The sequence below is a fragment of the Papio anubis genome, chromosome 18, assembly GCF_008728515.1.
Source record: "Papio anubis isolate 15944 chromosome 18, Panubis1.0, whole genome shotgun sequence".
Taxonomy (NCBI): domain Eukaryota; kingdom Metazoa; phylum Chordata; class Mammalia; order Primates; family Cercopithecidae; genus Papio; species Papio anubis.
Window position 1 is genome coordinate 69,355,228 of NC_044993.1, and position 27,346 is coordinate 69,382,573.

General features: G+C 53.3%; 1 protein-coding gene across 4 annotated transcripts in view; it reads right to left on the minus strand.

Moving 5' to 3' along the window:
- Window positions 1–2,113: 2,113 nt before the first annotated feature.
- Window positions 2,114–27,346, minus strand: part of C18H16orf96 (chromosome 18 C16orf96 homolog) — a 44,740-nt gene continuing 19,507 nt past the window's right edge. Inside the window, exons 5-16 of one of the 4 annotated variants that reach the window (XM_021931715.2) lie at window positions 25,812–27,309; window positions 24,979–25,064; window positions 23,582–23,692; window positions 16,399–16,473; window positions 14,870–15,034; window positions 11,141–11,259; window positions 10,559–10,621; window positions 9,611–9,703; window positions 8,462–8,621; window positions 8,170–8,269; window positions 3,399–3,479; window positions 2,114–2,665 (exon numbers count right to left, since the gene is read on the minus strand). In XM_021931715.2, the coding sequence (XP_021787407.2) occupies window positions 2,448–2,665; window positions 3,399–3,479; window positions 8,170–8,269; window positions 8,462–8,621; window positions 9,611–9,703; window positions 10,559–10,621; window positions 11,141–11,259; window positions 14,870–15,034; window positions 16,399–16,473; window positions 23,582–23,692; window positions 24,979–25,064; window positions 25,812–27,309 (2,769 nt within the window). In that variant the 3' untranslated portion in view covers window positions 2,114–2,447. The remainder of the gene's footprint in view (window positions 2,666–3,398; window positions 3,480–8,169; window positions 8,270–8,461; window positions 8,622–9,610; window positions 9,704–10,558; window positions 10,622–11,140; window positions 11,260–14,869; window positions 15,035–16,398; window positions 16,474–23,581; window positions 23,693–24,978; window positions 25,065–25,811; window positions 27,310–27,346) is intronic. The other 3 variants (XM_031658513.1, XM_031658512.1, XM_031658514.1) reach the window with 3 other exon arrangements.

Consider the following 27,346-nt stretch of genomic DNA (forward strand, 5'->3'; position numbering starts at 1 on the left):
CAGGCCCTACCCCTCTGCACTAGTGTGGGTTGGGGAGATTCTGCCCGCAGCTCCCACCTGGGACCAGGCCAAGGCCAGCCTGCCCCACACCCTCCCTTGGGCACTGCCTTCTTCTGGGACTGCTCCCCATGGGCCTGCTGTGGGGCCGGGGTCCCCACCTTCCCAAGCCCCCAGGCGGCCTGTGAGGACGCAGAGGAGATGCCCCCAGGCCTCGATCCTCACCTGCTGGTCTGCAGAAACCCACTCCAGCCCTGGCTTGTACACCCAAGAAAGGGGCTGGGAGGGTGCTCTGGAGGGGTCCAGTGGGGACAGGCAGTGAGGGGCACTACGGAGAGTGGGGCCCAGCTTTGCAGGGCCGGGGGATGCCTTGGGTGCCGTGTGTCAAGGTGGCCTGGCCTGGTGTCCCCCAGGAGCCCTCCCCTCCCAGCTCAGCAGAGCGGGTGCCACGCCTCCCTGCAGTGGGAGGGTAGAAGTCACAGGACCCAGCAGGTTCAGCCTCCTGGTGGGGGCCAGCAAGCTGGGGCCTCTTGCTCTGTGACCCTGGGTGCCTTCTCTCCTGCCCACGGGCTGAGCCTCGGGTGGTGGCCAAAGGAGGGACCAGCAAGTCCCACCTCCCGAAACAGAAGGTACCCCGCCAGTCCCCTCATCCGCCATCAGAAAAGTGGAAGATTTTGTTCTGGGCAAAAATGGCCTAAAATACTCATCTGTGGTATAGGAGTCGGGTGGGGGCCAGGGCTGCACCAGACAGCATCCCCAAGGCAGCTTGGACAGGTGTCACCCGGGTCAGGAGGGGCTTGGCCTCATTTGGACACAGTCTTTGGAGAAAGAAAAGAACAGCCAGGGTGGTTGCAGGTCGCAGTGAGCTGGGCCAGGGACCATGAGGACAGTAGGAACAGAGTAGGCGTGCAGTGTCCCCAGAATCTGATGGCCACCGGGGCCGGGGAGAGCCTAGAGCCCCAAGTCCCCTCCTAGGCAGCCAATGGGGAGTGAATGGGGAGCCCCTCCACCTCCCTCCTGGAAGCTCCCCACCAGCCCCTCAACTCCCCAGTGCCACCCCAGGGATCGAGTGGACACTGGAGACCATGGCGGGGGGTCAGGCTTCACCCCTGTACAGGGACGTTGTTTTAGTCTCTGAGATAGGATAGAACTGTCAATAGTACAGGAGAGAGCAAAACAGGACAGCATTAGGGGCGAGAAAGGGAAGAGGGAGCAGGATTGAAAGGGAGGAAGTTGAATGGAGAGACAGGCAGACCGTCAGAAGGGGAAGAAATAAGGCCAGAAGCATCGTGGGGAGGGGAGCCTGGGGGGAGCCCTCTGCTCTGCGTGCCAAGGCCAATCCCTCAATTGCTGCAGCGAGACGGTGTGACCTCACAGTTGGCTCTTTTTCCACCAAACGCATTGGTGGTGAGCACGGGAACCAGAAAGACTTGAAACAGGCAAGTGGCACCTAGCCCTGGATGGGACGGCCATCCCAGAATATCCCACAGGCGCCACACCAGCCTCCTCGTGGATCAGCCAAGAGGCAAATATAAACAATCAGATTTTGTTTTGAAAAAATTAATAACCAGTTACTGGCAGAAATAACATGAAATAAAAAGGATGCACACAGCCCAGTCTGGTTCCCGTGGGGAAACTGGTCTTGAAATAATGGCCCCCAAATGAAATGCACAGTGGCAGGAGCTGTAATTGGAAGTGATTCTAATGAAATCATTTCAGCAAATCAAAAGGAAAAGTGTTTTGTTTTGCTTTGTTTTTTGAGACGGAGGTGTGCTCTTTGTTGCCCAGGCTGGAGTGTAGTGGCGCTATCTTGGCTCACCGCAACCTCCACCTCCCGGATTCAAGCGATTCTCCTGTCTCAGCCCCCCAAGTGGCTGAAATTACAGGTACCCACCACCACGCCCAGCTAATTTTTGTATTTTTAGTAGAGATGGGGTTTCACCATGTTGGCCAGGCTGGTCTCGAACTCCTGATCTCAGGTGATCCGCCCACCTCGGTCTCCCAAAGTGTTAAGATTACAGGTGTGAGCCACCGTGCCCAGCTGGAAAAGTGCTTTTAAAACCACTTGGTGTTGCATTGAAAATGGATCAAGGAATTAAATTGGCTTGTTGGAAAGTTCACTCTAGACAGCTGTGTTTATATGACAATGTAGAATGAGAACGTGCACTATGCTGTTTGTATTTATATGCACAGGATAAAACAGCCACTGGGTCAACATGGGGGTCCCCTACACAGACCCCTCCCCTCTATCCAGGGCCCCAGCACCCTTTCTGGGCCAGGCTTAGGGCCCTGGGTCTCAGCTGGGGATGTGGAGGGGACCTGGTGCAGGGGGGAGGGCACATGGGTCTCAGCCTCGGACGTGGAGGGGACTTGGTGGGGGTGGGGGGCACATGGGTCTCAGCCTCAGATGTGGAGGGGACTTGGTGGTGGGGGACGCAGCGGGGTGGGGCTCACGGGTTGGTGGGCTCCTCTTGGGGCTTCCTGCTGACTCGGGACTCAATGTGTGGAGCTCTTGAGAGCCTGGTGGACCCTGGGGCCTGCTGGGGGTCCCTCAGGGGTGGAATCAGCGGTGGCAGCAGCGGCAGAGGTGGCAGGGAAGGTGGCCGAGCTGGCATCGTCGGATGAGGGCCTGAGGCAGCTGAGTGGGCACTGTTGCTAGGGCACAGGGCTGGGAGGAGCAGAAGAAACCCCAGATGTGTGCCAAGAACCTTCCTGGGAGACACTAGCCTGATAGGGCCATCCCCACTAGGGAGAAGAGAAGCCCAGGACTAGAAGTGCTGTACAGGGCATGGCTGGCTGGGCGCCATACCTCGCCTGGGCCCTGGGTACCCTAAATGTCCTGGGTGGGTGACCCAATATAAATGAGACCAGAAACATTTGCTTAAGTGGAGCAGAGCCCCTGGGAGAGAACATGGAGCTTGGAGTCCACGGATCTGGGCTCAGCTTCCAGCTCACTAGCTCTGTGACCTTGGGCCACAGCTCAGGTGACCGAGCCTCTGCTCCCTCCTCTGGGAAATGGGCAAACAGTGCCTATCTCACAGCAGTTGGGATGAGGTTCAGATGAGATAAGGGAGAAACTGCCTTGTAAACTCTAAAGTACCCTCAGATGCCTGCTACATGGTGATTTGAACGAGAGGAGCTCAGTTCCTTCTAACCTCAGCTCCCTTGTCCCCACCCCTGCAGCTGGGTGGACGCTAGGGACAGATGCCTGGCCTGGGCCCCGGGGATGGCACCGGCTCCAGGAAGCATCTCTGAAGCGCCATGGGCAGGCAAAGCAGGCAGGAGGTGGAGGAGGTGGACAGGAGAGCCCAGGCAGGGTGTGGGGGATGGGATGAGACGAGGAGGGACTGGAGACTCTTCCAGAATCACAGCTGGGCTGGGGCTGGGAGCCAGGTACTCACGGGGGCAGATGGCACCCAACAGGGCGCTGGAGTGTACACGGTCATACAGGCTTTGTGACGGGGGACACGGAGCCTTCACAGCTTAGCAGAAAAGAAAAGAAGAGACAGGTGTGGGTGGCATCCACCCCTGGGCCTGTGTCAGGCCAATCCCAGCACCGGCCAGGCTTCTCCCTCTGTGGGACCAGCCCCATTTCCCAAACCTCCTGGTTCATTCCTTTATAAGACAATGTTCCTCCCTCCTTGTCCTCTTTTATTTTATTTTATTTTTTCTTGAGGCAGTGTCTTGCCCTGTCGCCCAGGCTGAAGCTTACGCAGCCTTGAACTCCTGGGCTCAAGCAATCCTCCTACCTCAGCCTCCTGAGGAGCTGGGACTACAGGTGTGCGCCACCACTCCGGGTTAATTTTTTAAATGTTTCTTAGGGAGGAGGTCTCACTATGTTGCCCAGGCTAGTCTGAACTCCTGGGCTCAAGCTATCCTCCCACCCCGGCCTCCCAAAGTGGCGAAATTACAGGCGTGAACCATTGCGCCCAGCCTTCCTTGCCTTCTTGATTCGAGAGTGTCTCAAGGCTAAGATAGAAAAGGAGCCTCTTTGAAAGAAACTCAAGGCCAGGGAGGAGTGCAACGTGACTCCACAGTAAGACACAGGTGAAATGTGGGCAGGGCTATTTATGGTTTAACTGTCCCGCTGGGGGCCAGAGCACGCAAATGCCCCCACCCGCATCTTCCTGTTCTTCATCTTTTTTTTTTTTTTCATTATTCGAAGTAAAATCCACATGAAGTAAAATTAACCAGTTTAAATGCACAATTCAGAGGCATTTAGGACGCACACAGCGTTGTACACCACCACCGTGACCTTGTTCTGAAACATTTCCATCACCCCAAAAGGGGCCCTGTCCCCGTTAAGCAGTCACTCTCCCTTTAAACCCTAGCCCCTGGAAATCACCAATTTTCCTTCTGTCTATAGATTTTTCTATTCTGGACATTTCTTTTCTTTTTTCTTTCTTTTTTGTTTGAAACCAAGTCTCATTCTTTTGCCTAGGCTGCAGTGCAGTGGCGCAATCATGGCTCACTGCAGCCGGAACCTCCTGGGCTCAAGTGATCCTCCAGCCTCAGTCCCCCAAGTAGCTGGGACTACAGGGTGCCTCACCACGCCCCGCTAATTTTTGTATTTTTTGTAAAGGCGGGGTTTCACCATGTTGCCCAGGTTGGTCTCGAACTTCTGGGCTCAAGTGATCCTCTGGCTTCAGCTTCCCAAAGTGCTGGGATTACAGGTGTGAGCCACTGTACCTCACTTTGAGTCTGTTTTGAGTTAGAAAGTTCTTTTGGGAAAATAAATGAGTAACAACAACAAACTGATCAAGATCTGGCCACAGACAGGTTTCCAACTGATTTCTAATACAGAACGTCCCTGATTTACGATGGTTTCACACTTACCACTTTTCAGCTTTAACATGGTATAGATCTGTCACAATTTCTTTTTTTTTTTTTTTTTTTTTTTGAGACGGAGTCTCGCTCTGTAGCCCGGGCTGGAGTGCAGTGGCCGGATCTCAGCTCACTGCAAGCTCCGCCTCCCGGGTTCACGCCATTCTCCGGCCTCAGCCTCCCGAGTAGCTGGGACTACAGGCGCCTGCCACCTCGCCCGGCTATTTTTTGTATTTCTTAGTAGAGACGGGGTTTCACCGTGTTAGCCAGGATGGTCTCGATCTCCTGACCTCGTGATCCACCCATCTCGGCCTCCCAAAGTGCTGGGATTACAGGCTTGAGCCACCGCGCCCGGCCCACAATTTCAATATAATATATAGTAGTCAATAAGTTACATGAGGCCGGGCGCAGTGGTTCACACCTGTAATCCCAGCACTTTGGGAGGCCGAGACAGGTGGGTCACTTGAGGCCAGACGTTTGAGACCAGCCTGGCCAACATGGCAAAACCCCGTCTGTACTAAAAATACAAAAAGTATCCAAGTGTGGTGGTGCACGCCTATAGTTCCAGCCATTTGGGAGGCTGAAGTGGGAGGACTTCTTCAGCCCCAGAGGTTGAGATGGCAGTGAACTGAGATTGCCCCACTGCACTCCAGCCTTGGCAACAAGAGTGAAACTCCGTCTCAAAAAAAAACAAACATAAAGCAGTTGACGCCATCATGATTCCAGTCCTGGCTTGCTGTGTGGGTCCTGGGAATGAATAAGCCAAGGTGGAAAGCCCCTCCCTCTAGGGTGACAGTCCTTGGGGAGGTCAGTGGATGAGTGGGGACAGGACTGGGTGCATCAGATGTGGACTCCATCAGCCCTGGCCCTCCAGCAAGCAGCCCTCAGCTGGTCATTTGTGAAACTCCTTGGCAGGTTGTTGGAGGGTGAAGGAGGTGGGGCAGGGCCTGGCATGAAGTCACGGTTCATTAAATATTAAATATTAGCCACTGTTGTGATCCTGCCTGGTGATCCCTGACGCCCGGCCTGAGCCCTCCCAGCAGATACCAGGCAGGGGGCAGGGGCTGGAACGGCCAGTCCTCTCCAAGACGAGCCACATCCCACCAGGGAGAATGCAGGGTTTGAGATGTCTGGCTCGCTTGGAAACAGGGTGTGTTGAATGGTGCTCCCCAAAAAGAGACATCTCCTAGAAGCTGTGAATGTGACCTTATTTGGAGAAAGGGTCTTTGCAGGTATAATTAGGTTAAGGATCTTGGGATGAGATCATCCTGGGTTAGGTCAGGCACAAATCCAAAGACAAATGTCCTTATGGGGGACAGAGGAGAGGACACACAGAAGAGAAGCCCACATGGGGACAGCGGAGTGCCAGGGAGTGCCAGCGGCCCCAGAAGCTGAAGAGCCAGGGAGGGAGTGCAGCCCTGCTGACCCCTTGATTTAGCATTTCCAGCCTCCAGGACAGTGGGAGGATCAACTCTGTTGTTGTCGTTTGGCTTTGTTCTATTCTTTTTTTTTTTTTTTTTTTTTTTGACAGGGTCTGGCTGTGTCACCCAGGCTGGAGTACAGTGGTGAGATCATGGCTCACTGCAGCCTCAAATTCCTGAGCTCAAGCAACCCTCCTACTTCAGCCTCCTGAGAAGCTGGGACTACAGACACACACCACCAAGCCCAGCTAATTTGTTGTTGCCCAGGCTGGAGCGCAGTGGCACGATCTCGGCTCACTACAACCTCTGCCTCCCGGGCTCATGCCATTCTCCTGCCTCAGCCTCCCCAATAGCTGGGACTACAGGTGCCTGCCACCACACCCAGCTATTTTTTTTTTGTATTTTTAGTAGAGATGGGGTTTCACCATGTTACCCAGGATGGTCTTGATCTCCTGACCTCATGATCCACCTGCCTCGGCCTCCAAAGTGCTGGTTTTACAGGCGTGAGCCACCGCGCCCGGTCAATGGGATGGTGTGTCGCATGGGTCGGGAATGAAGGAACTTCAGCTGTTTTAAGCCACCCTGCTTGTGGTAATTTGTCTTGGCAGCCCCAGAAGACGAATGCAGGGTGCCTCCTCCTTTGCCCAGCACGCTGATGAAACAGTCCCCCTTTCCTTTCTTCCATGTCTGGTGTTTAGTCTTTGAGTCAATGAAGGCACAGCAGTGGCGAGAAAGAATTTCTGCTGGAGGGCCAGGCACAGAGGCTCATGCCTGTAATCCTTGCACTCTGGGAGGCTGAGGCAGGTGGATCACTTGAGGCCAAACATGGTGAAACCCCATCTGTACTAAAAATGCAAAAATTTAGTTGGGCATGGTGGCGCGCACCTGTAGTCCCAGCTACTCAGGAGGCTGAGGTAGGAGAATCGCTTGAACCCAGGAGGTGGAGGTTGCAGTCAACCGAGATCGCACCACTGCACTCCAGCCTGGGCAACAGAGCGAGACTCTGCCTCAAAACGAACGAACGAACAAACAAACAACAAAAAAACCTCAGAATTTCTGCGGGTGGAGTTCAGGCCCCAGCCGTCTTGTGGCTCCAGGACCACTCCTTATGGGGCGGTGTGTGGCTCCCACCCAGGGGCAAAATTTAGAACTCCTCATCCCCAAGGGGGAAGAGCCTTCGAGGGTTGTGCAGAGAAGGCTCCTCTTTTTGTCCTTCGAACCCAGTGATGGACTCCAGAGTCTTGGGGTCCCAGCAGGAGCCGGCCAGAGCCGGGCCTCAGCACTGCAGCAACCACATCGACTGATTCCAGACGTGCACGTCTGGGTCTCCCACTGACCCAACCCTTGCCTGTGATATTAACACACAGCCTCTGGGGTCTGGCCCAAGTCTCCTCCTTGTCACCCCACTGCCCCACCCCAGTCTCCGCTCTCCTGGGAGACTTGGCATCCTGAGCTCCTGCCTGTGCCTGGCTTCCACCCACCACAGGGCCTTTGCACACACTGTTCCTGCCACACGACCACTCTCCTCTAACCTGACTCCTTCATCCAGCTAAGTCTTAGTCCCTCTTCAAGGGCTTCAGGGCAGCTGTCCAGTCCCCCCTCCGTGGACTGGCATCCCTTGGCACCCACCTAGCACCCTTCCTAGCCCATGGTTCTTCGTCATAGGCCATGGTCCTGTGGCCATGGCCCTCCCTCTGGTCAGCTGTTGATCTCAGCAGCAGCAGATCCTCGTTCTTGCAGTCTCCCTCCCCCATTGCAAAGACCGAGTCTCCTGGGGGCCTGCTGTGACCTAATTTTTGTGACTGATTGTGTGAGGACTCCCCAGTCAGGGATAGTGCTGGCTCTGGGCCCCACCTGCACCCTCTCACCCTGCCCAGCAGAACTAGGACCCCAGGCAAGGGTGCCCTAGGAGCCCAGTGCTCCTCACCTGCCAGCTCCTTTGCAATGACCGAGGGCTGAGCCCCCCTCTGGCTGTTCATGCGGCCTTTGTACAGGATCCCATCCACGCCCAGGATGTCCACCTCAGCCTGTTGGATGGCCCAGGTCCTGGGTTAGGGAGCCCCCGACCCAGCCTCCCCTGAACTTTGGTGCACACAGAAGCCCAGAAGACAGAGTGCAGCCTCTGCTGGGGTCGCCCACTGCTCGGGGCCTGGCCCCACACTTGGGGCTAGGGTGCGCTGACGTCCACCCTCCGGGAAGGAGGCCCCGGCCAGACTCACGCTGTCATAGTCGATCATGTGGGGATCCCCATAGGGATAGAGCGTTGACAGGTTGCAGGACTTGCACTTGAGGCTGGCGGCATTTTGGGGGCCGTCACCCCAGTCCTGCTGATAATCCTCCTGGATACTGAGGTCCTGGCGCTGCAGCCGCTGCTGTTCCCTGTGGCAGGGCAGTGGGTCAGCAGCGACCTGGAGACCCTGCACCCCAGAGCCCAGGATGGGCCCAAGGGCCTGGCCAGCATCGAAGGAAGACCAGCATTTCTTTCAGTTTGTGTTTAGCTGGCACAGCCAGGCAGGCATGGGGCCTGGATGGATACAGATGTACGCAGTGGGGCAGAGGAATCAAATTGAGACCTGCATTTCCCCAGACTCAGTCATTTCCCTTTGGACCCCTGGCCCGAAGAGCGTGTCCTTCTAATCTCTTGATCTCAAGGAGCCAGGGAGGGAGGGTGACAGAGTCAGCGCAGGCCCCCATGTCCCTCCCCTTCCCATGGCTGTGGTGACTATTCACCAGTTCTTCCCCCACCTGGCCAGATGTCCCCACAGCAGGGTTGCAGGCTGGGGAGGTCCATAGAGCCGTGGGATGTCAGGAGGTTGAGGGGTGGGGCTGGGACCTAGGGAGCCAGCTGGGTGCAGTGGAAACCTGAGGGTTTGGACATCAGCCCTGCCACCTGCTAGCAGTGACTTTGGGCAGGTCATTGCAGTTCTCTGAGCCTCAGTTTCTTCAACTGTGACATGGGATGGCACCAGGATACATCTTAGAGGGCAGCTGTGAGGACTCAATAAGGCGCTAGTGCCTGCCGGGCACAGCAGCGGCTGAAGGTCCCCCATCAACACCGATTTCCTCCGCCAAGAGGCAGGGACACGGGCACAGGAACCCTAGCTCACAGGAGATTGTGAGATTTAAATAAGAAACCCTCTAACAGTTTTTGGCCCACAATAGATGCGCAGTAAATATGTCAGTTCCTCCGTCCGCCATCATCTCGTGGGCCTGTCTGCCGCCCCAGCCACCTCTCAGAGTGCCTGTCTTGCGAAGGGCTGGCCGTGTCCAGGACAATCTTAGGTCCCTGGGCCTGGAGGATGTGTCTCTGCAGGAACAGGGTTCCCAGGCCCCAGAGCGGCCTCCATGCGGGTGCCCACCCTGCTCACCTCATGTGTTGCCGCTGCAAGTACTCGTAGCTGTTGGCGCTGGCTGGCCGCAGCCGGGACAGCAGGTGGGCTTTGCGGATGGTGATCAGATGTCTGTTGGGGGACAAGGGTGCAGCAGGGGCTGTGGGAGGCGTGCCAGGCCAGCAGAGGGCTCAGCTCCCACCCTTCCAGGAAGCCTTCCCAGTAGGAGGAAGGAGGTGCAGGCTCAGGTCGCCACCCTCAAATGCCGGAAGCGTCCACAGCATAGAAGTAGAAGACGCCCCCCCGAGAGGCATCTCAGGAGCTCTGATCATCACAGTAAGACACAAAAAACAATTGTTCTATTCCCAAAAGTAAAAACCAGGCTAGGTGCGGTGGCATACACCTATAATGCCAGCACTTTGGGAGGCTGAGGTGGGCAGATCACTCGAGGTCAGGAGTTTGAGAGTAGCCTTGGCAACATGGCCTTTTTTTTTTTTTTTTTTTTTTTTGATATGAGGTCTCACTGTCACCCAGGCTGGAGCGCAGTGGCACAATCCTAGCTCACTACAACCTCACACTCCCAGGTTCAAGCCATCCTCCCATCTCAGCCTCCTGAGTAGCTGGGACTATAGGCAGGCACCATCACACAAGGCCACATATTTGTATATTTTTTATGGCTGTAGAACAGTGTATGTGGACATGTGTATCTTGAAGGCTGGGGAACCCTGTATATGAATGTGGATACACATGGCACATACAGAAGAGTGTAAATGGATGTGTATGGACTTGATGGTGCAGAACAGTGTATGTGGATGTGTAGACACCTGGTACATACAGAATGGTGCACGTGGATGTGTATGGACTCGATGGCTGGCGAACGCTGTATATGGATGTGTAGACACACAGTGCACATGGAGGGACATGGAGAAAACATCCACGGGCCCCACAAGCCCTTAGGGCCAGGGCACCCTGGGCGGTGGTACTCACGGGCCAGTCATCATCTCCACGGGCCGGTCACAAGAGATGCACTTCACGTGCTCGAACAGCTTCCTGAAAGGCACACGGTCCTCAGCCGCTGCCCCTGCTGGGCCCAGGCCATGTGCAGGAGGCTGCAGCCAGCCCGGGCCCCAGGGCTGAACCCCTCCCACAAGTGCCCGGCCCAGCTCAGCCCCAAAGGTCCTGCAGTCTCCAACCACCCTTGTGGTTTCTCTGCCGCCCCAAACACAAGGGATGGTCTTTAAAGCTGTGTGAGGGGTGGTCTGAGGACAGGAGCCTCATAAATATTGGGTCCCTCTGCCTGGGGCACTGTCTGGGTGGGGGTCGGGGTCCTGGATCTGCCCAGGTCCCCTTCCCTCTCTGAGCCTTGGTTTCCCCATTGGCGGGAATAGGGCTGGATCACCTCTGCCAGCTCAGGACAAAGCTTCCCTCCTCCTCGGTGCTGTCAGCCACAGCCAAGCCCCTGTCCTCCATCCACAGGTCTGGAATCTTTCCTCCCAGAGCTTCCAGGGTGTGTCCCCCACAGCCTGGGCAGCAGGATTCCTACCAGGAGGGACTCGGGTGGGCACTCACCTTCTAAAGCCGGCAGCACTGTCAGGATCCAATCTTAAGCCCTCAATCAGCAGCTTCCGGACTATTTTCCAGACCTCTTCCATTTCTTTCTTCAATGGATCCAGATCACTGTGGACTAGCTGCCAACAGCCAAGGGGAAGAAAAGAAAGAATAGTCATGAGTTCACACCCAGTCTCCTTCCAGAAGAGGGGCTGCAGCAACCTGGGGAGTTACAGGGTGTAACAAAATTCAACTAAACTAGTGAGGGAGTCCAGGAAAGGGAAAATGACACAGCTTCAATGAGGCTCAACCCCTACTAGATGCTATTGGTAGAGAGGAGCTGCAAGGTGAGCTTCCTGGCAGCCAAAGCAAAAAACACCATCAGCTACTGTCTCCAAAGGCCAAATCAAACCAAGCTCAACTGCAGGCAGGGAGGTCTGAGAAACCTTACAACGGTTCCGCTGCACCTGACATTCACACACTCAACACATGTTTATTGAGGGTCTGTATGTAAAGTGGGCAGGTTTATGGCATTTAGTATATTTACAGAGTTGTGAGACCATCATAATCAATCGTATTTATTTATTTTTAATGTTATTTATTTATTTTTGAGATGGAATCCCTCTCTATCGCCCAGGCTGGAGTGCAGTGGTGCGATCTCTGCTCACTGCAACCTCTGCCTCCGAGTTCAAGCAATTCTTCTGCCTCAGCCTCCCAAGTAGCTGGGACTACAGGCACGTGCCACCATGCCTGGCTTTTTTTTTTTTTTTTGAGATGGAGTCTCACTCTGTTGCCCAGGCTGGAGTGCAGTGGCACGATCTTGGCTCACTGCTAGCTCCACCTCCCAGGTTCATGCCATTCTCCTGCCTCAGCCTCCCAAGTAGCCGGGACTATAGGAACCTGCCACCACGCCCAGCTAATTTTTTAGGAGAGACGGGGTTTCACTGTGTTAGCCACGATGGTCTCAATCTCCTGACCTCATGATCTGCCCGCCTCAGCCTCCCAAAGTGCTGGGATTATAGGTGTGAGCCACCGCATCCGGCCTTTTTTTTTTTTTTTTTTTGGAGAGGGAGTTTTGCTCTTGTTGCCCAGGCTGGAGTGCAATGGTGCGATCTTGGCTTACTGCAACCTCCGCCTCCCGGGTTCAAGCAATTCTCCTGTCTCAGCCTCTCAAGTAGCTGGGATTACAGGCACGTGCTCCCACACCCAGCTAATTTGTTTGTTTGTTTGTTTTACTTTTAGTAGAAACGGGGTTTCACCATGTTAGCCAGGCTGGTCTCGAACTCCTGACCTCAGGTGATCCGCCCACTTCAGCCTCCGAAAGTGCTGGGATTATAGACGTGAGACACCACGCCCAGCCTAATTTTTGTATTTTTAGTAGAGACGGGGTTTCACCATATTGGCGAGACTGGTCTCGAAATCCTGACTTCATGATCTGCCCGCCTCAGCCTCCCAAAGTGCTGGGATTACAGGTGTGAGCCACTGCACCCAGACTTATTTATTTACTTTTATTTTATTTATTTATTTTTGAGATGGAGTTTCACTCCTGTTGCCCAGGCCGGAGTGCAATGGTGCGATCTCAGCTCACTGCAGCCTCCACCTCCTGGGTTCAAGCGATTATCCTGCCTCAGTCTCCCGAGTAGCTGGGATTACAGGCACCCGCTACCATATCCAGCTAATCTGTATTTTTAGTAGAGACAGTGTTTCACTATGTTCGTCAGGCTGGTCTCGAACTCCTGATCTCAAGTGATCTACCCACCTATGCCTCTCAAAGTGTTGGAATTACAGGCGTAAGCCACTGTGCCTGGCCAAAAATATTTTTTTAAAGCAGAGATACAGTCTTGCTATGTTGCCAGCACTGGTCTGGAACCCCTGGGCTCAAGTGATCCTCCCATCTCAACCTCCCAAAGTGTTGGGATTACAGGTGTGAGCCACTGTGCTACCTGATGGAGTATTTTTTTTTGAGATGGAGTCTCACTCTGTTGCCTACACTGGAGTGCAGTGGCGCGATCTTGGCTCACTACAAGCTCTGCCTCCAGGGTTTACTCCATTCTCCTGCCCCAGCCTCCTGAGTAGCTGGGACTACAGGTACCTGCCACCACGCCTGGCTAATTTTTGTTGTATTTCGTTAGCCAGGATGGTTTCAATCTTCTGACCTCGTGATCCACCTGTCTCAGCCTCCCAAAGTGCTGGGATTACAGGCGTTGAGCCACTGTGCCTAGCGGCTGGAGTATTTTTTTTTTTTTTTTTTAGTTACAGAAATGGTGACATTTCCCTAATAAATATTTGAGTGTGATAACATTTTATTCTATAACCACAATACGATTATGTTTAATACAATTAGCAACAATTCCTGACTTGGATGTCATCTCCAGCCCATTTGTAGACTTGCTTCAATTAAACCAGGAAACAAGTACAATCTCTTCGTGTGTTGCTTTTGGTTGTTTTGAGCCCCCACCTTTTTTTCTGAGATAGGGTCTCACTCTGAGTGCCTGCCAGGGTGCTCCTGTTGCCCAGGCTGGAGTGCAGTGGCACGATTTTGGTTCACTGCCGTCTCAACCTCCCAGGCTCAGGTATTCTCTCACCTCAGCCTCCTGAGTAGTTGGAACTGCAGGTGTGTGCCACCACACCTGGCTTTTTGTTTTTTTGGCGGGGAGGACAGAGTTTCACTATGTTGCCCAGGCTGGTCTTGAACTCCTGGGCTCAAGCGATCTGCCTGCTTTGGCCTCCCAAAGTACTGGGATTACAGGCGTGAGCCACCACACCTGGCTGCAATGTCTTTTATGATGGAAGGCGGTTACCTTCCATCATCTCTCTAATATCCTGTTGGTTACACAAGCTGGTCCCATTCAACGTGGGAGGGGGCCACACAATCGTGTGAATACCAAGAGGTATGGCTGGCGACCATCCTGGAGGCTAACTATGCCTCTCTCCTGGGTAAGCGCAGGGATGTGGGGTGGAGGAGGGGAGTCTCTGAGGGTCCGTGACAGTCATTCATTTATTCATTCATCATTTACTGACTGCCAGTGATGTGCCAGACCCTAGGGAAATGTCTAGAGGAGTCATAGCCCCTTCCTCAATTAGTATAGTGTCGTAGACTGGAACAGTCGGTCCAACGAGAGTGCTACATGGTTCTTGCAACTGAGGTGGCTGGACTGACCCAAAGAGGTTAAATTAGGTTTAGAATCAGGCAGCTCTGGGTTTGAGTCCCAGCTCCACCATGAGCAGCAGCATTTCCTGAGGGAAGTATAATAACCTCTCTGAGGCTCAGTGTTCCCCTCTGTGAAATGGGGATCAATTCATGTATTGATTATGTATGGGGAAGGTGCCCAGAGTAAGGCCCTGTATGTGTGTGTGTGTGTGTGTGTGTGTATATAAATACACTGCAGCTTCTTACTTCCCCTCTTGGATCATTTGCTCTGGGGGATGCCAGCTGCCATGTCATGAGGCCACTCAAGTGGCCCTAAGGCGGAGTCCATGGGATGAGGAACTGAAGAGTGTTACTAACAGCCATATGAGGGAATTTCCTTTGAATTGGCTCGTCCAGCCTCATTCGAGCCTTCAGATGAGACCAGCCCTGGATGACATCTTGACTGCAATTTCATGGGAGACCCTGAGCCACCCAGCTAACCTGCTGGGTCACTCCCAAATTCTTGCTCCTCCTAAACTGAAAACGTTTGTTGTTTGCAGTTGCTAATTTCTGGGTTAATTTGTTAGGAAGAAAGTGAAAATCAACACAGGGACACTCACCTTCGTGTTCACATCCTTGCTGAGCTCCTCCACAGCCTTCTTCCAGTTGTCCTCGTGGATCGTGACCTTGAAGAGCATGCCCTGAATCATCTCGTTCATCCCCAAGGCCACAGACTCCAGGTCAGCTCGGCTTGCCTTGCCTGCCAGGGCGCTCCTGTCGGCTTTCTAGGGAGACAGGGAGTTCAGGGAGGTGAGGCTGCTGGGATGGAGGAAGGCAAAGCTGGGAGACATCACACCCCTTGGGTCTGGTGCTTCTAGTTTAGAACTCTGGACTTTTATCCTTGGCTTAAATGCAACCCTGGGGTCTATGTGGATTCAAACACGAGCTTGAGATCAAAGCCAAGGTTTTCCTATAACAGGGAAGTTGATGTATGATTTTCATTATTATTATTATTATTATTGTTTTTGAGACAGGATCTTGCTCAAGGTTGCCCAGGCTGGAGTGCAGTGGCACAATCATAGCTCATTGCAGCCTCCACCTCCCGGGCTCAAGGGATCCTTCCACCTCAGCCTCCGGAGTGGCTGGGACTACAGGTATGTTCCACCATGCCCGGCTAATTTTTAAATTTTTTTTGTAGAGTTGTGATTTTGCTATGTTTCCCAGGCTGTTCTCAAACTCTCGGCCTCAAGTGATCCTATCATCTTGGCCTCCCAAAGTGCTGGGATTACAGGAATGAGCCACCCTGTGCACAGCTGATGTATGATTTTCAAGTTCATATAGAAGTGTTAATAATCCTCAATTGCTGAAAATGGGAGTTGATGTGACTCTTTTTTCTTTTCTTTTCTTTCTTTCTTTTTTTTTTTTCAGACTGAGTTTTTGCTCTTGTCACTCAGGCTGGAGTGCAATGGCACAATCTCGGTTCACTGCAACCTCTACCTCCCAGGTTCAAGCGATTCTGCTGCCTCAGCCTCCCAAGTAGCTGGGATTACAGTTACCTGCCACCATGCCTGGCTAATTTTTTGTATTTTTAGTAGAGACGGAGTTTCATCATGTTGGCCAGGCTGGTCTCGAACTCCTGACCTCAGGTGATCCACCCGCCTTGGCCTCCCAAATTGCTGGGATTACAGGCATGAGCCACCACTCCCAGCTGACTCCTGTTTTTTTTTTTTTTTTTTTTGAGACGGAGTCTTGCTCTGTCACCCAGGCTGGAGTGCAGTGGCCGGATCTCAGTTCACTGCAAGCTCCTCCTCTCGGGTTCACGCCATTCTCCTGCCTCAGCCTCCCGAGTAGCTGGGACTACAGGCACCCGCCACTTCGCCCGGCTAGTTTTTTGTATTTTTTAGTAGAGACGGGGTTTCACCGTATTAGCCAGGATGGTCTCGATCTCCTGACCTCATGATCCGCCCGTCTCGGCCTCCCAAAGTGCTGGGATTACAGGCTTGAGCCACCGCGCCCGGCCTGACTCCTGTTTTCAATATGAACAAAGAGGGAGGGAAATTCTGGAAGGCTGTCTGGTATGCTTCGCCTGGATGGCTCCGTTTCCCTGGGTAGGGGAGTAGGCAAGGCAGAGGAACCTCTGCTCACTCACTTCTCTCAGCTCCTCCTCCATCGTGCTCTTATTCACCTTGTTCATTTCCAGTCTTTTGATTTGAGCCTGGAGAGTCTAAGAACAGAAGCACAGGCATGTCTGCCATCCTAGAGAGCCTTGAGGGTAAAATACCAACCTCCCACCTCTACCATTGCCATGTGCTGGGGAGGCACAGCAGGCCGTACGGACAGCAGGCAGGTGGGCGTGGGCGTTAGAAGACGCGGGCTCAAGGGCTCCAGGTGCCCAGATGAGAAGGGAAGGAACATGCGACTTGGGACAAGCTGTCCCCTTAGAGGTGGTGTCATAGGAACTTTCCTCCACGGGGAGTTGGACCCAAACCAATGTGGACAATTTCACTCCCTGGATGTTTAAGGCATGTTCATCACTTCTGATCTGTCCTGGGGTCCCAGCAGGAATTCCAGTCTACTATCAACTTATCATAGCCTCATACACTGTGCCCAAGTGTTAGGGGAAAACCTCATGTCCCATCCTCACAACTCCACAAAGAACCAACTGCCCCCATGAATTCCACCCTCTCTCCAATTACTAGATCCCCCTTGTAATAGGAGCAGCAGCTGCTCCACAGAGGGTCGGGCCACGGTTCCTGCAAAGCTGCAAACAGGCTTCTATTTCTCTCTTCCTGTCGCGTCTCCCTCTCACGCTTACGAACGGAACTCTGGACTTTCAGCTGGAACCCAGCTGCCCCGAATCAAGACTCCATTTCACAGCCTCCCTTATGGCTTAGTGTGGCCACTGGGGTGTCAACAGAAGTGAATGGGTATCTTTAACTTGTTTTTTTGTTTATTTGTTTGTTTTTTACAGAATCTGCTCTGTCACCCAGGCTGGAGTGCAGTGGCACCATCTCGGCTCACTGCAACCTCCGCCTCCAGGGTTCAAGAGATCCTCCCACTTGGCCCAGCGCGGTGGTTCACGCCTGTAATCCCAGCACTTTGGGAGGCTGAGGTGGGTGGATCACGAGATCAGGAGATCAAGATCACCCTGGCTAACACGGTGAAACCCTGTCTCTACCAAAAAAAAATAATACAAAAATTTAGCCGGACATGGTGGCAGGCACCTGTAGTCCCAGCTACTTGGGAGGCTGAGGCAGGAGAATGGCATGAACCTGGGAGGCGGAGCTTGCAGTGAGCCAAGATCGCACCACTGCACTCCAGCCTGGGCGACAGAGTGAGACTCCGTCTCAAAAAAAAAAAAAAAGAACAAAAAAAGAGATTATCCCACCTCAGCCTCCTGAGTAGTTGGGGTCACTGGCACCCAACACCATGCCTGGCTAATTTTTGTATTTTTAGTAGAGACGGGGTTTCACCATGTTGGCCAGGCTGGTCTCGAACTCCTGACCTCAAATGATTTGCCTGCCTCAGCCTCCCAAACTGCTGGGATTACAGGTGTGAGACACCGTGCCTGGCTCCAATATGTAGTTTTCTATCCTTCCCCCTCTCTCTATTATCTGGAGTCTCCTGTGTCCATTATCCCGCTCTGTCTGTCTTTGCATACCCATGGCTTAGCTCACTTAGAAGTGAGAACGTGGCCGGGCGCGGTGGCTCAAGCCTGTAATCCCAGCACTTTGGGAGGCCGAGACGGGCGGATCACGAGGTCAGGAGATCGAGACCATCCTGGCTAACATGGTGAAACCCCGTCTCTATTAAGAAATACAAAAAACTAGCCGGGCGAGGTGGCGGGCGTCTGTAGTCCCAGCTACTCGGGAGGCTGAGGCCGGAGAATGGCGTGAACCCGGGAGGCGGAGCTTGCAGTGAGCTGAGATCCGGCCACTGCACTCTAGCCTGGGCGACAGAGCGAGACTCCGTCTCAAAAAAAAAAAAAAAAAAAGAAGTGAGAACGTGCAGTCTTTGCTTTCCACTCCTGAGTTGCTTCACTTAGAATAATGGCCCCAGCCTCCATCCAAGTTGCTCCAAAGCCAAGGGACACCTTGAGCCACCAGAAGCTGGGAGAGGCGAGGAGGCTCCTCTAGAGCCTTCAGGTGGAACACAGTCTATGACACCTTGATTTCAGAATTCCCGCCTCCAGAACCCCTGAGAGTGACTGGCCGCAGCAACCGCAGGGAACTGATCCAACCAGCAGGTGGCAGAATCAGGATTCAAACCCAGGAAACGTCTATTCCCAAGCCTGGGCTCTGAACCGCACGCACACCAGGCCACCTCCCAGCCCAGCAGGCTTGGGCTAGTTTCTCTGCTGGAGTCTCTTGTTTCCTCCTCTTTATTTTAATTTATTTTTATTTTTATTTTTTGAGGCAGGCTCTTGCTCTGTCACTCAGGCTGGAGTAAAGTGGCATGATCACAGCTCACAGATCACAACCTCCCAGGCTCAAGCAAGCCTCCTGCCTCAGCTTCCGGAGGAGCTGGGACTGCAGGTGACACCACCCACCTGGCTTTTTTTTTTTTTTTTTTTGCAGAGGCAGGGGTCTGTCTCACCATGTTGCCTCAGGCTGGTCTGGAACTCCTAGGCTCAAAGGATCCTCCCACCTCAGCCTCCCAAAGTGCTGGGATTACAGGAGACATCAAACCTGGCCATATTTATGCTTTTTATTTTTATTTTTATTTTTTGAGACAGGGTCTCTGTCTGTCACCTAGGCTGGAATGCAGTGGTGTGAGCTCGGCTCACTGCAACTTCCACCTCCCAAGCTCCAGTGATCTTTCCACCTCAGCCTCCCCGGTAGCTGGGAATACAGGTGCAGGCCACCATGCCAGGCTATATTCATGTTTTATAATCTTGTTATTTTGGCTGGGCACAGTGGCTAATGCCTGTAATCCCAGCACTTTGGGAGGCTGAGGTGGGCGGATCACTTGAGGTCAGGAGTTCGAGACCAGCCTGGCCATTATGGTGAAACCCCATTTCTACTAAAAATACACAAATTTGGCAGGGCGCAGTGGCTCACGCCTGTAATCCCAGCACTTTGGGAGGCCGAGGTGGGCAAATCACCTGAGGTCAGGAGTTCGAGACCAGCCTGGCCAACATGGTGAAACCCTGTCTCTACTCAAAATAAAAAATTAGACGAGTGTGGTGGCACACGCCTGTCATCCCAGCTACTTGGGAGGCTGAGGCAGGAGAATCGCTTGAACCCGGGAGGCGGAGGTTGCAGTGAGCTGAGATTGCACCATTGCACTCCAGCCTGGGCAACAGAGTGAAACTCCATCTCAAACAAAAACAAAAACAAACAAAAAACCCACAAAAATTAACTAGGCATGGTGGCGCACGCATGTAGTCCCAGCTGCTCAGGAGGCTGAGGCAGAAGAATCACTTGAACCCAGGAAGTGAAGGTTACAGTGAGCCGAGATTGTGCCACTGCACTCCAGCCTGGGCAACAGAGCAAGACTCCATCTCAAAAAAAAAAAAAAAAAATTAGCCAGGCATGGTGGCATGCACCTGTAGTCCCAGCTACTCAGGAGGCCAAGGTGGGAGGATCACTTGAGCCTAGGAGCTCAAGGCTGCAGTGAGCTGTGATTAGGCCACTGCACTCCAGTCTGGGTGACAGAGCAAGACCCCAGGCGACACTGGGAAACCTAAGTCTTACATGTAAGTCACATGGTAGAGAGCAAGACAGAGACACAGTCATGAGATCTCGCTCCCATCCTGCATTTGTCATCTAGAGGATTGCTATCGGACCTAAGAGTTACTGTTATTCCTCGAAATGGTTTTCCTAACACGAGTTGCGGAGTAATCCATCCTTCCTCTAGTGGTCATATGCTAAGTTCTTGCAATCTTACATCTGGTCTTCTTGGCCTTTTTTCGTTTTCTTTTTCTTTTTCTTTTTTTTTTTTTGAGATGGAGTCTCTCTCTCTCACCCAGGCTGGAGTGCAGTGGTATGATCTTGGCTCACTGCACCCTCTGCCTCCTGGGCTCAAGCAATTCTCCTGCCTCAGCCTCCCAAATAACTAGGATTATAGGCATGTGCCACCATGCCCAGCTAATTTTTTTTGTATTTTCAGTAGAGACAGGGTTTCGCCATGTTGACCAGGCTTGTCTCAAACTCCTGACCTCAAGTGATCCACCCATGTCGGCCTCCCAAAGTGCTAGAATTACAAGTGGGATCCACCGTGCCCAGCCTTCTTGGCCTATTGATCTGCCTATTCCTACACTAGTTCTACATTTTTTTTTCTTCTTTAACTATTGGTAATACAAACCATTTGTGTGGTTCAAAATCGTAAGATTTTATTTTAGTTTAGTTTAGTTTTTGAGACAGAGTCTCACTCTGTCACCCAGCCTGGAATGCAGTGGTATGATCTCAGCTCACTGCAACCTCCACCTCCTGGGTTCAAGTGATTCTCCTGCCTCAGCCTTCCTAGTAGCTGGGACTACAGGCATATGCTGCCACATCTGGCTAATCTTTTTATTTTTTTTAGCAATGGGGCCTTGCCATGTTGTCCAGGCTGGTCCTGAAGTCCTGGCCTCAAGGCATCCTCCTGCCTTGGCCTCCCAAAGTGCTGAGATTTTTCCCAAGATGGAGTCTCGCTCTTGTTGCCCAGGCTGGAGTGCAATGGCGCAATCTCAGCTCACTGAAACCTCCGCCTCCTGGGTTCAAGCACTTCTCTTGCCTCAGCCTCCCAAGTAGCTGGGATTACAGGTGCCTGCAACCACGCCCAACTAATTTTTTTGTATTTTTAGTAGAGATGGGTTTTCATCATGTTGGCCAGGTTGGTCTTGAACTCCTGACCTCAGGTGATCCGCCCGCTTCACCCTTCCAAAGTGCTAGGATTATGGCGTGAGCCACCGCGCCTGGCCAGCAATGAAATCTTGATAGCACAAGAGCCAGGAAGCTGGGACAAGGGTCCTGGGACCAGGGACGTGCTCTGTTTTGGCACACTTGGCAGGCCTTCATCAGCTTCAGAGTCTTTCTAACAAGTGACAGCTATGGACACACAGGCAGACACTGCAGTCCCCGCTTACCCCCATGCTGGGTGCACGCTGGACATGCTGAATGGAATTGGCTCCAGCTCTATGGAGAAAGGGCACCAAGATGACCCCAGGACGTGGTGGCCTGGGCCTCTCTGAAGAGCAGTGTTGGCAGGAAACCTGGTTCCTGGCCAGTGGTGCACAGTCTGAGCACGTACTCCTGCGTGCAGTCCACCCACACTCGGCCCAGCATCTCCAGAGACAGCCAACCCTCCTGTCCACCCCCACTTCACAGGCTGTGAATTGGTTCCCCTTTAATGAGTTCTTTTCCATTCGAGGCTGCCTCAAGTGGGTCCCAGCCTGATTACAGTGTGCCGACCTTAGGGGCAGCCATACGCCATGGGTCTCCTTGGTCCCTTTTCCCCTAGCACACCCCAGTGCATCCCAGCAACAGCCCCCTGACTTGGAAGACTTCATGGAAACAACCTTGGTGGGTTGCTGTTTATTCATTTATTTTTTGAGACCGAGTCTCGCTCTTGTCGCCCAGGCTGGAGTGTAATGGCGCATTCTTGGCTCACTGCAACCTCCGCCTCCCAGGTTCAAGTGATTCTCCTGCCTCAGCCAACTGAGTAGCTGGGATTACAGGCTCTCACCACCCTGCCTAGCTAATTTTTGTATTTTTAGTTGAGTCGGGATTTCACCATGTTGGCCAGGCTGGTCTCGAACTCCTGACCTCAGGTGATCCGCCTGCCTCGGCCTCCCAAAGTGCTGGGATTACAGGTGTGAGCCACTACTCCCAGCCCTTGGTGAGTTTTTTGCTTTTTGCTTTGTTTTCTTTTTTTGAGACAGGGTCTTTCTGTGTCACCCAGGCTGGAGTCAGTGATGCAGTCATAGCTCACTGCAGCCTCAACCTCCCACACTGAAGCAATCCTCCCCCCTCAGCCTCCCAGCTACAGGCATGTGCCACCACACCTGGCTAATTTTATAATTTTTTTTTTTGTAGAGACAGAGTTTTCTTCTGTTGGCCAAGTCTTGAACTCCTGGCCTCAAGCAATCCTCCTTCATTACAGGTGTGAGTCACTGCACCCAAAGCACTAGGATTACAGGTATGAGCCACCACATCCAGCTAGTTTTTGTTTGTTTGTTTTTTGAGAGAGTCTCACTCTGTTGCCCAGGCTGGGGTGCAATGGCGCAATCTCGGCTCACTGCAACCTCTGCCTCCCGGGTTCAAGCGATTCTCCTGCCTCATCCTCCCAAGTAGCTGGGATTACAGGTGTGTGCCACTACACTCGGCTAATGTTGTATTATTATTATATATTTTTTAGACAGAGTTTTGTTCTTGTTACCCAGACTGGAGTTCAATGGCATGATCTGGGCTCACCGCAACCTCTGCCTCCCCAGTTCAAGCGATTCTCCTGCCTCGGCCTCCCGAGTAACTGGGATTACAGGCATGTGCCACCATGCCTGGCTAATTTTGTATTTTTAGTAAAGACAGGGTTTCTCCATGTTGGTCAGGCTGGTCTTGAACTCCCAACCTCAGATGATCTGCCCGCCTCAGCCTCCCAAAGTGCTGGGATTATAGGTGTGAGCTACTGCGCCTGGCCTAATTTTGTGTTTTTTTAGAAGAGACGGGGTTTCACCATGTTGGCCAGGCTAGTCTCAAACTCCTGACCTCTAGTGATCCACCCGCCTCAGCCTCCGAAAGTGCTGGGATTACAGGCGTCAGCCACCGTGCCCAGTCCCAGCTAATTTGTTTATTTTTCTAGAGATGGGGTTTCCCTGTGTTACCCTGACTTTCTCAAACTCCTGGTCTCAAGTGATCCTCCCACTTCAGCTTCCCAAAGTGCTGTGATTACAGATGTGAGCCACCGCACCCAGCCTAAATATTTTTTTTTATTATCATTTTTAAATTTTTATCACCCAGCCCAAAATGTCAGTAAATATTTCTACCACTTGGCTCAGGGAAATGTAAGAACATAACAGTTGGCACAAGAAGTTCTCTTAATCATTCATTGAGTCACTCAGCATATGTGATGGGGCCTTCGCTACCCCTGCCCTTCCAGGGGCAGGTGACACAGTGGTCAAAAAGACAAACAGTGTCCAGGCCCTTCTGTTTATATGGATGGGGGGTGGTGGTGGGATTCGTTTGCTTTTCATTGAAGTATAATTTACACACAGTAAAATGCCAGTAAAGTCTCACCGCTTCCCAGCCTCAAGTGCATCCCCACCTCGTGCAGAACCTTTGGGAAGGGTCGGAAGGTCTGGATGAGGAATTCTCCCCTTGCCAGCCCTTTCCCAGCCCCCCAGGCCTCCTAACCTTGAACTCATCCACGCGAATCTCCAGCTTCTCCACTGCCTTGTCCAAAGTCACGTAGCGATCCTTCATTGCCTGTATTTGGTTGCCCCAAATTATCTCAAGTTCTTCCTCCTAAAAGGGGGAGACACAGACACCCCAGGCCTCTGCTTCTGAGGTTACCATGGCCGGGAAGGGGCCTGAGGGAGGGTTGAGGCCAAGAAGAATGTACCAGGCCAGGCTGGGCACAGTGGCTCATGCCTGTAATCCCAGCACTTTGAGAGGCCGAGGTGGGTGGATCAACTGAGGTCAGGAGTTCGAGACCAGCCTGCCCAACATGGCAAAACCAGTCTCTACAAAAAATACAAAAATTAGCCGGGTGTAGTGGTGGGCCCCTGCAATCCCAGCTACTCAGGAGGCTGAGGCAGGATAATCGCTTGAACCCAGGAGGCAGAGGTTGCAGTGAGCTGAGATTCCGCCACTGCACTTTGGCCTGGACGACAAAGCGAGATTCCATCTCAAAAAAAAAAAAAAGAAAAAAAAAGAAGGTATCAGACCAGGGTGCCTTCTACCTGCCCTTTTTTTTTTTTTTTTTTTTTTTTGAGATGGAGTCTCGCTGTGTCGCCCAGGCTGGAGTGCGGTGGCGCGATCTCGGCTCACTGCAAGCTCCGCCTCCCAGGTTCACGCCATTCTCCTGCCTCAGCCTCCGAGTAGCTGGGACTACAGGCGCCCGCCACCTCGCCCGGCTAGTTTTTTGTATTTTTAGTAGAGACGGGGTTTCACCATGTTAGCCAGGATGGTCTCGATCTCCTGACCTCGTGATCCACCCGCCTCGGCCTCCCAAAGTGCTGGGATTACAGGCTTGAGCCACCGCGCCTGGCTTTTTTTTTTTTTTTTTTTAGACAGGGCCTTGCTCTGTCACCCAGGCTAGAGTGCAGTGGCATGATCTTGGCTCATTGCAGCCTCCACCTCCTAGGCTCAAGTGATCCTCACACCTCAGCCTCCTGAGTAGTTGGGACTATAGCCACACACCACCATGCCTGGATAATTTTTGTATTTTTTTGTAGAGAAGGGATCTCACTATGTTGCCCAGGCAGGTCTTGAACTCCTGAGCTCAAGTGATCTGCCTGCCACAGCCTCCTAAAGCGTTGGGATTACAGGTGTGAGCCACCGCACTGGCCCCACCTGCCATCTGAACAGCCACCTGAGACACAGGAGAACCGTGCAGCCCCTGCCGGGCCCCCCGCACCAGTGGGTCCGCTTTGCAAGGCAGCAGCTGCCTTCGTGGCCAGCTCAATTCCCCCCAGCCTTTTTTGCTACAGAACGCAGCTGCACCTGGGAGGGTGGCGGAGGCAAAGAGTCTTCTGTCATCTCACCTCGAGCCATAATTGCCTCAAAAGCCCTTTGCCAGAGACACTAACCTTGAGCTTGGATTTCTGGAGGCTGCTAATCTTTTCTTGCAACATGTCCACTGTTGTCCCAAGGCTGGCAGAGCCTCCCATATTGGCTGAAAGCAGAGGACAGGGTGGCTGCTGAGGACTTGGATGGAGGAAGATGTTTCTGCTGGGCTCCAGCTGCTTCTCTTATGGAGCATCTCAGGCAGCACTGCCCAGTGGAAACGTACTGGGCCTTTCAGCTGGTGTTACCTTTTTATTTATTTATTTATTTATTTACTTATTATTTTCTAATTTATTTTTTGAGACGGAGTCTCGTGCTGTCACCCAGGCTGGAGTGCAGTGGCGCGATCTTGGCTCACTGCAACCTCTGCCTCCCAGGTTCAAGTGATTCTCCTGCCTCAGCCTCCCGAGTAGCTGGGGTTAAAGGCATGTGCCACCATGCCCGGGAAATTTTGTATTTTTAGTAGAGACGGGGTTTCTCCATGTTGGTCAGGCTCATCTTGAACTCATGGTCTCAGGTGATCCGCCCACCTCAGCCTCCCAAAGTGCTGGGATTACAGGCATGAGCCACCACGCCTGGCCACAAGAGTTTTGGAGACTAATTTTGGCATGCCATTTTCCTCAATTGCCAACTTTAGACCCTAACAGCCTCCTTGCCCTACGATAAGACCTCACTGTACATTCAAGAGAAAAGAATAGACTCGTAAGAGCCAAATGCTTAAGGCAAAGGAATGAATGGCTAATGGTGGAATGTAGATTTTGTTGGTGGAGCCCGATGAAGGACAGGAGGTACTTCTCAAAGGCTGCAGGGAGAGCCCCACTCCCTTTTGCCCTTCCCAGGGCCAGACCAGGCCTACCTAGATAACTCAAGCGCTGGTTCAGGTTGAAGGACAGCTGGGCAAACTCTTCTTTCAGGGAGTCGTGTTTGACAGGTATCTGGGCCATGTGGCTCATGGAATACCTGACAGCCCTCTTCTTGTCTTCAGGGCTTGTGGCCTGCTTGGCAGCCACCATGGCCTGGGACAGGGCTGTATCGGGACTGATGCTGGCAGCAGAGTAGGAGGGAGAGAGGATTTCGTAGTAGATTTCGGAATCATCGCCCAAGGCCTGGGATTCTGTGGCTCCCCGGGAAGGCCCTGCACCCAGGACATCTGCAAAGACCCCTAGGGGCCCAGCTGCAGCCGTGTCTGTTGCAATGGTGGCCATTTTGGTGGCTGGGGAGTCCTTGACCAACTTGGCAGCAACCTTGGCTGTCTGCGCAGCGGAGGATGCGGCGGCTGCATAGGCTGCGGCAGCGGCAGCGGCAATGGCAGCAGTGGTTTTCAGCCGGTGAAAGGCAGACCGGGGAGCCTTAAGCTGTGCTTCCTTCGGGTCCCCCTCCTTGCCAACTCTATCCTTGGGGGCCCCGTCCTTGCCACCTCTATCTTTGGGGACCTCATCCTTGTGAGCTCTATCCTTGGGGGCCCCATCCTTGCCACCTCTATCCTTGGGGGCCCCATCCTTGCCACCTCTATCCTTGGGGGCTCCATCCTTGCCACCTCTATCCTTGGGGTCCACATCCTTGCCGCCTCTATCTTTGGGAACCCCATCCTTGCGAGTTCTATCCTTGGGGGCCCCATCCTTGCGGGCCCTCTCCTGGAGGCCCCTCAGGCTGGGGACATCATTTTCCTCCCCCTTTTCTTGAATAGCTGTGAGCTGGAGGTCTTCTCCCTGGCGAGACTGATATGGCTGGAGTGGTTGAGGCCACGCTGAGGCAAACTCGGTGGCTGGTGGTGGGGCCCTGGAGGGTTGAGGCTGAGTTGGCCGCAGGACACCTAAGTCCCACAAAGGCCAAGAGCCCATCCTGGGCCAGCCTTGGGGAAGAGGCCAGCGTCTTGGGAATGCAGGCCAGCCTCCTGGTGGTGGAGGCTGGGCACCTGGGGCAGGCGCAGGTCCAAGCATAGGCCAAGGTGCTGGCAAGGACCCAGGTGTCACAGTGGGCCCTGGGACAGGCCCCAGGGCAGGCACAGGCTCCAGCTCCAGCCCCAGCTCTGGCCCTGGCACAGGTTCAGTCCCAGGTGCAGGCCCAGGTGCAAATGCAGTTGCGCGCCCAGGTGTGGACTCAGGTGTGAGGGCCGGAGGCTGCGCTGGCTCCTGGGCACTGCTGAGAGAAACTGCTTGGGCAGATGATGAGTCCTCCGGGAGGAGCTCTGGGACCTCGTAATGCCAGACAGTCTGCAGCAGCTGGGGGTTTTGGACAGGCTCAGAGACCTGGATGGCACGAGTAGCTTCAAGGTACTCGGTGGTCTGGGCCAGGGCAGCCTCTGGGAGCTGATCCATGGACTGCCAGAGGTCCAGCTGTGATGAACCAATTTCCTGCAGAAGAGGGGGCCGACGGGCTCGGCTGGCTTCC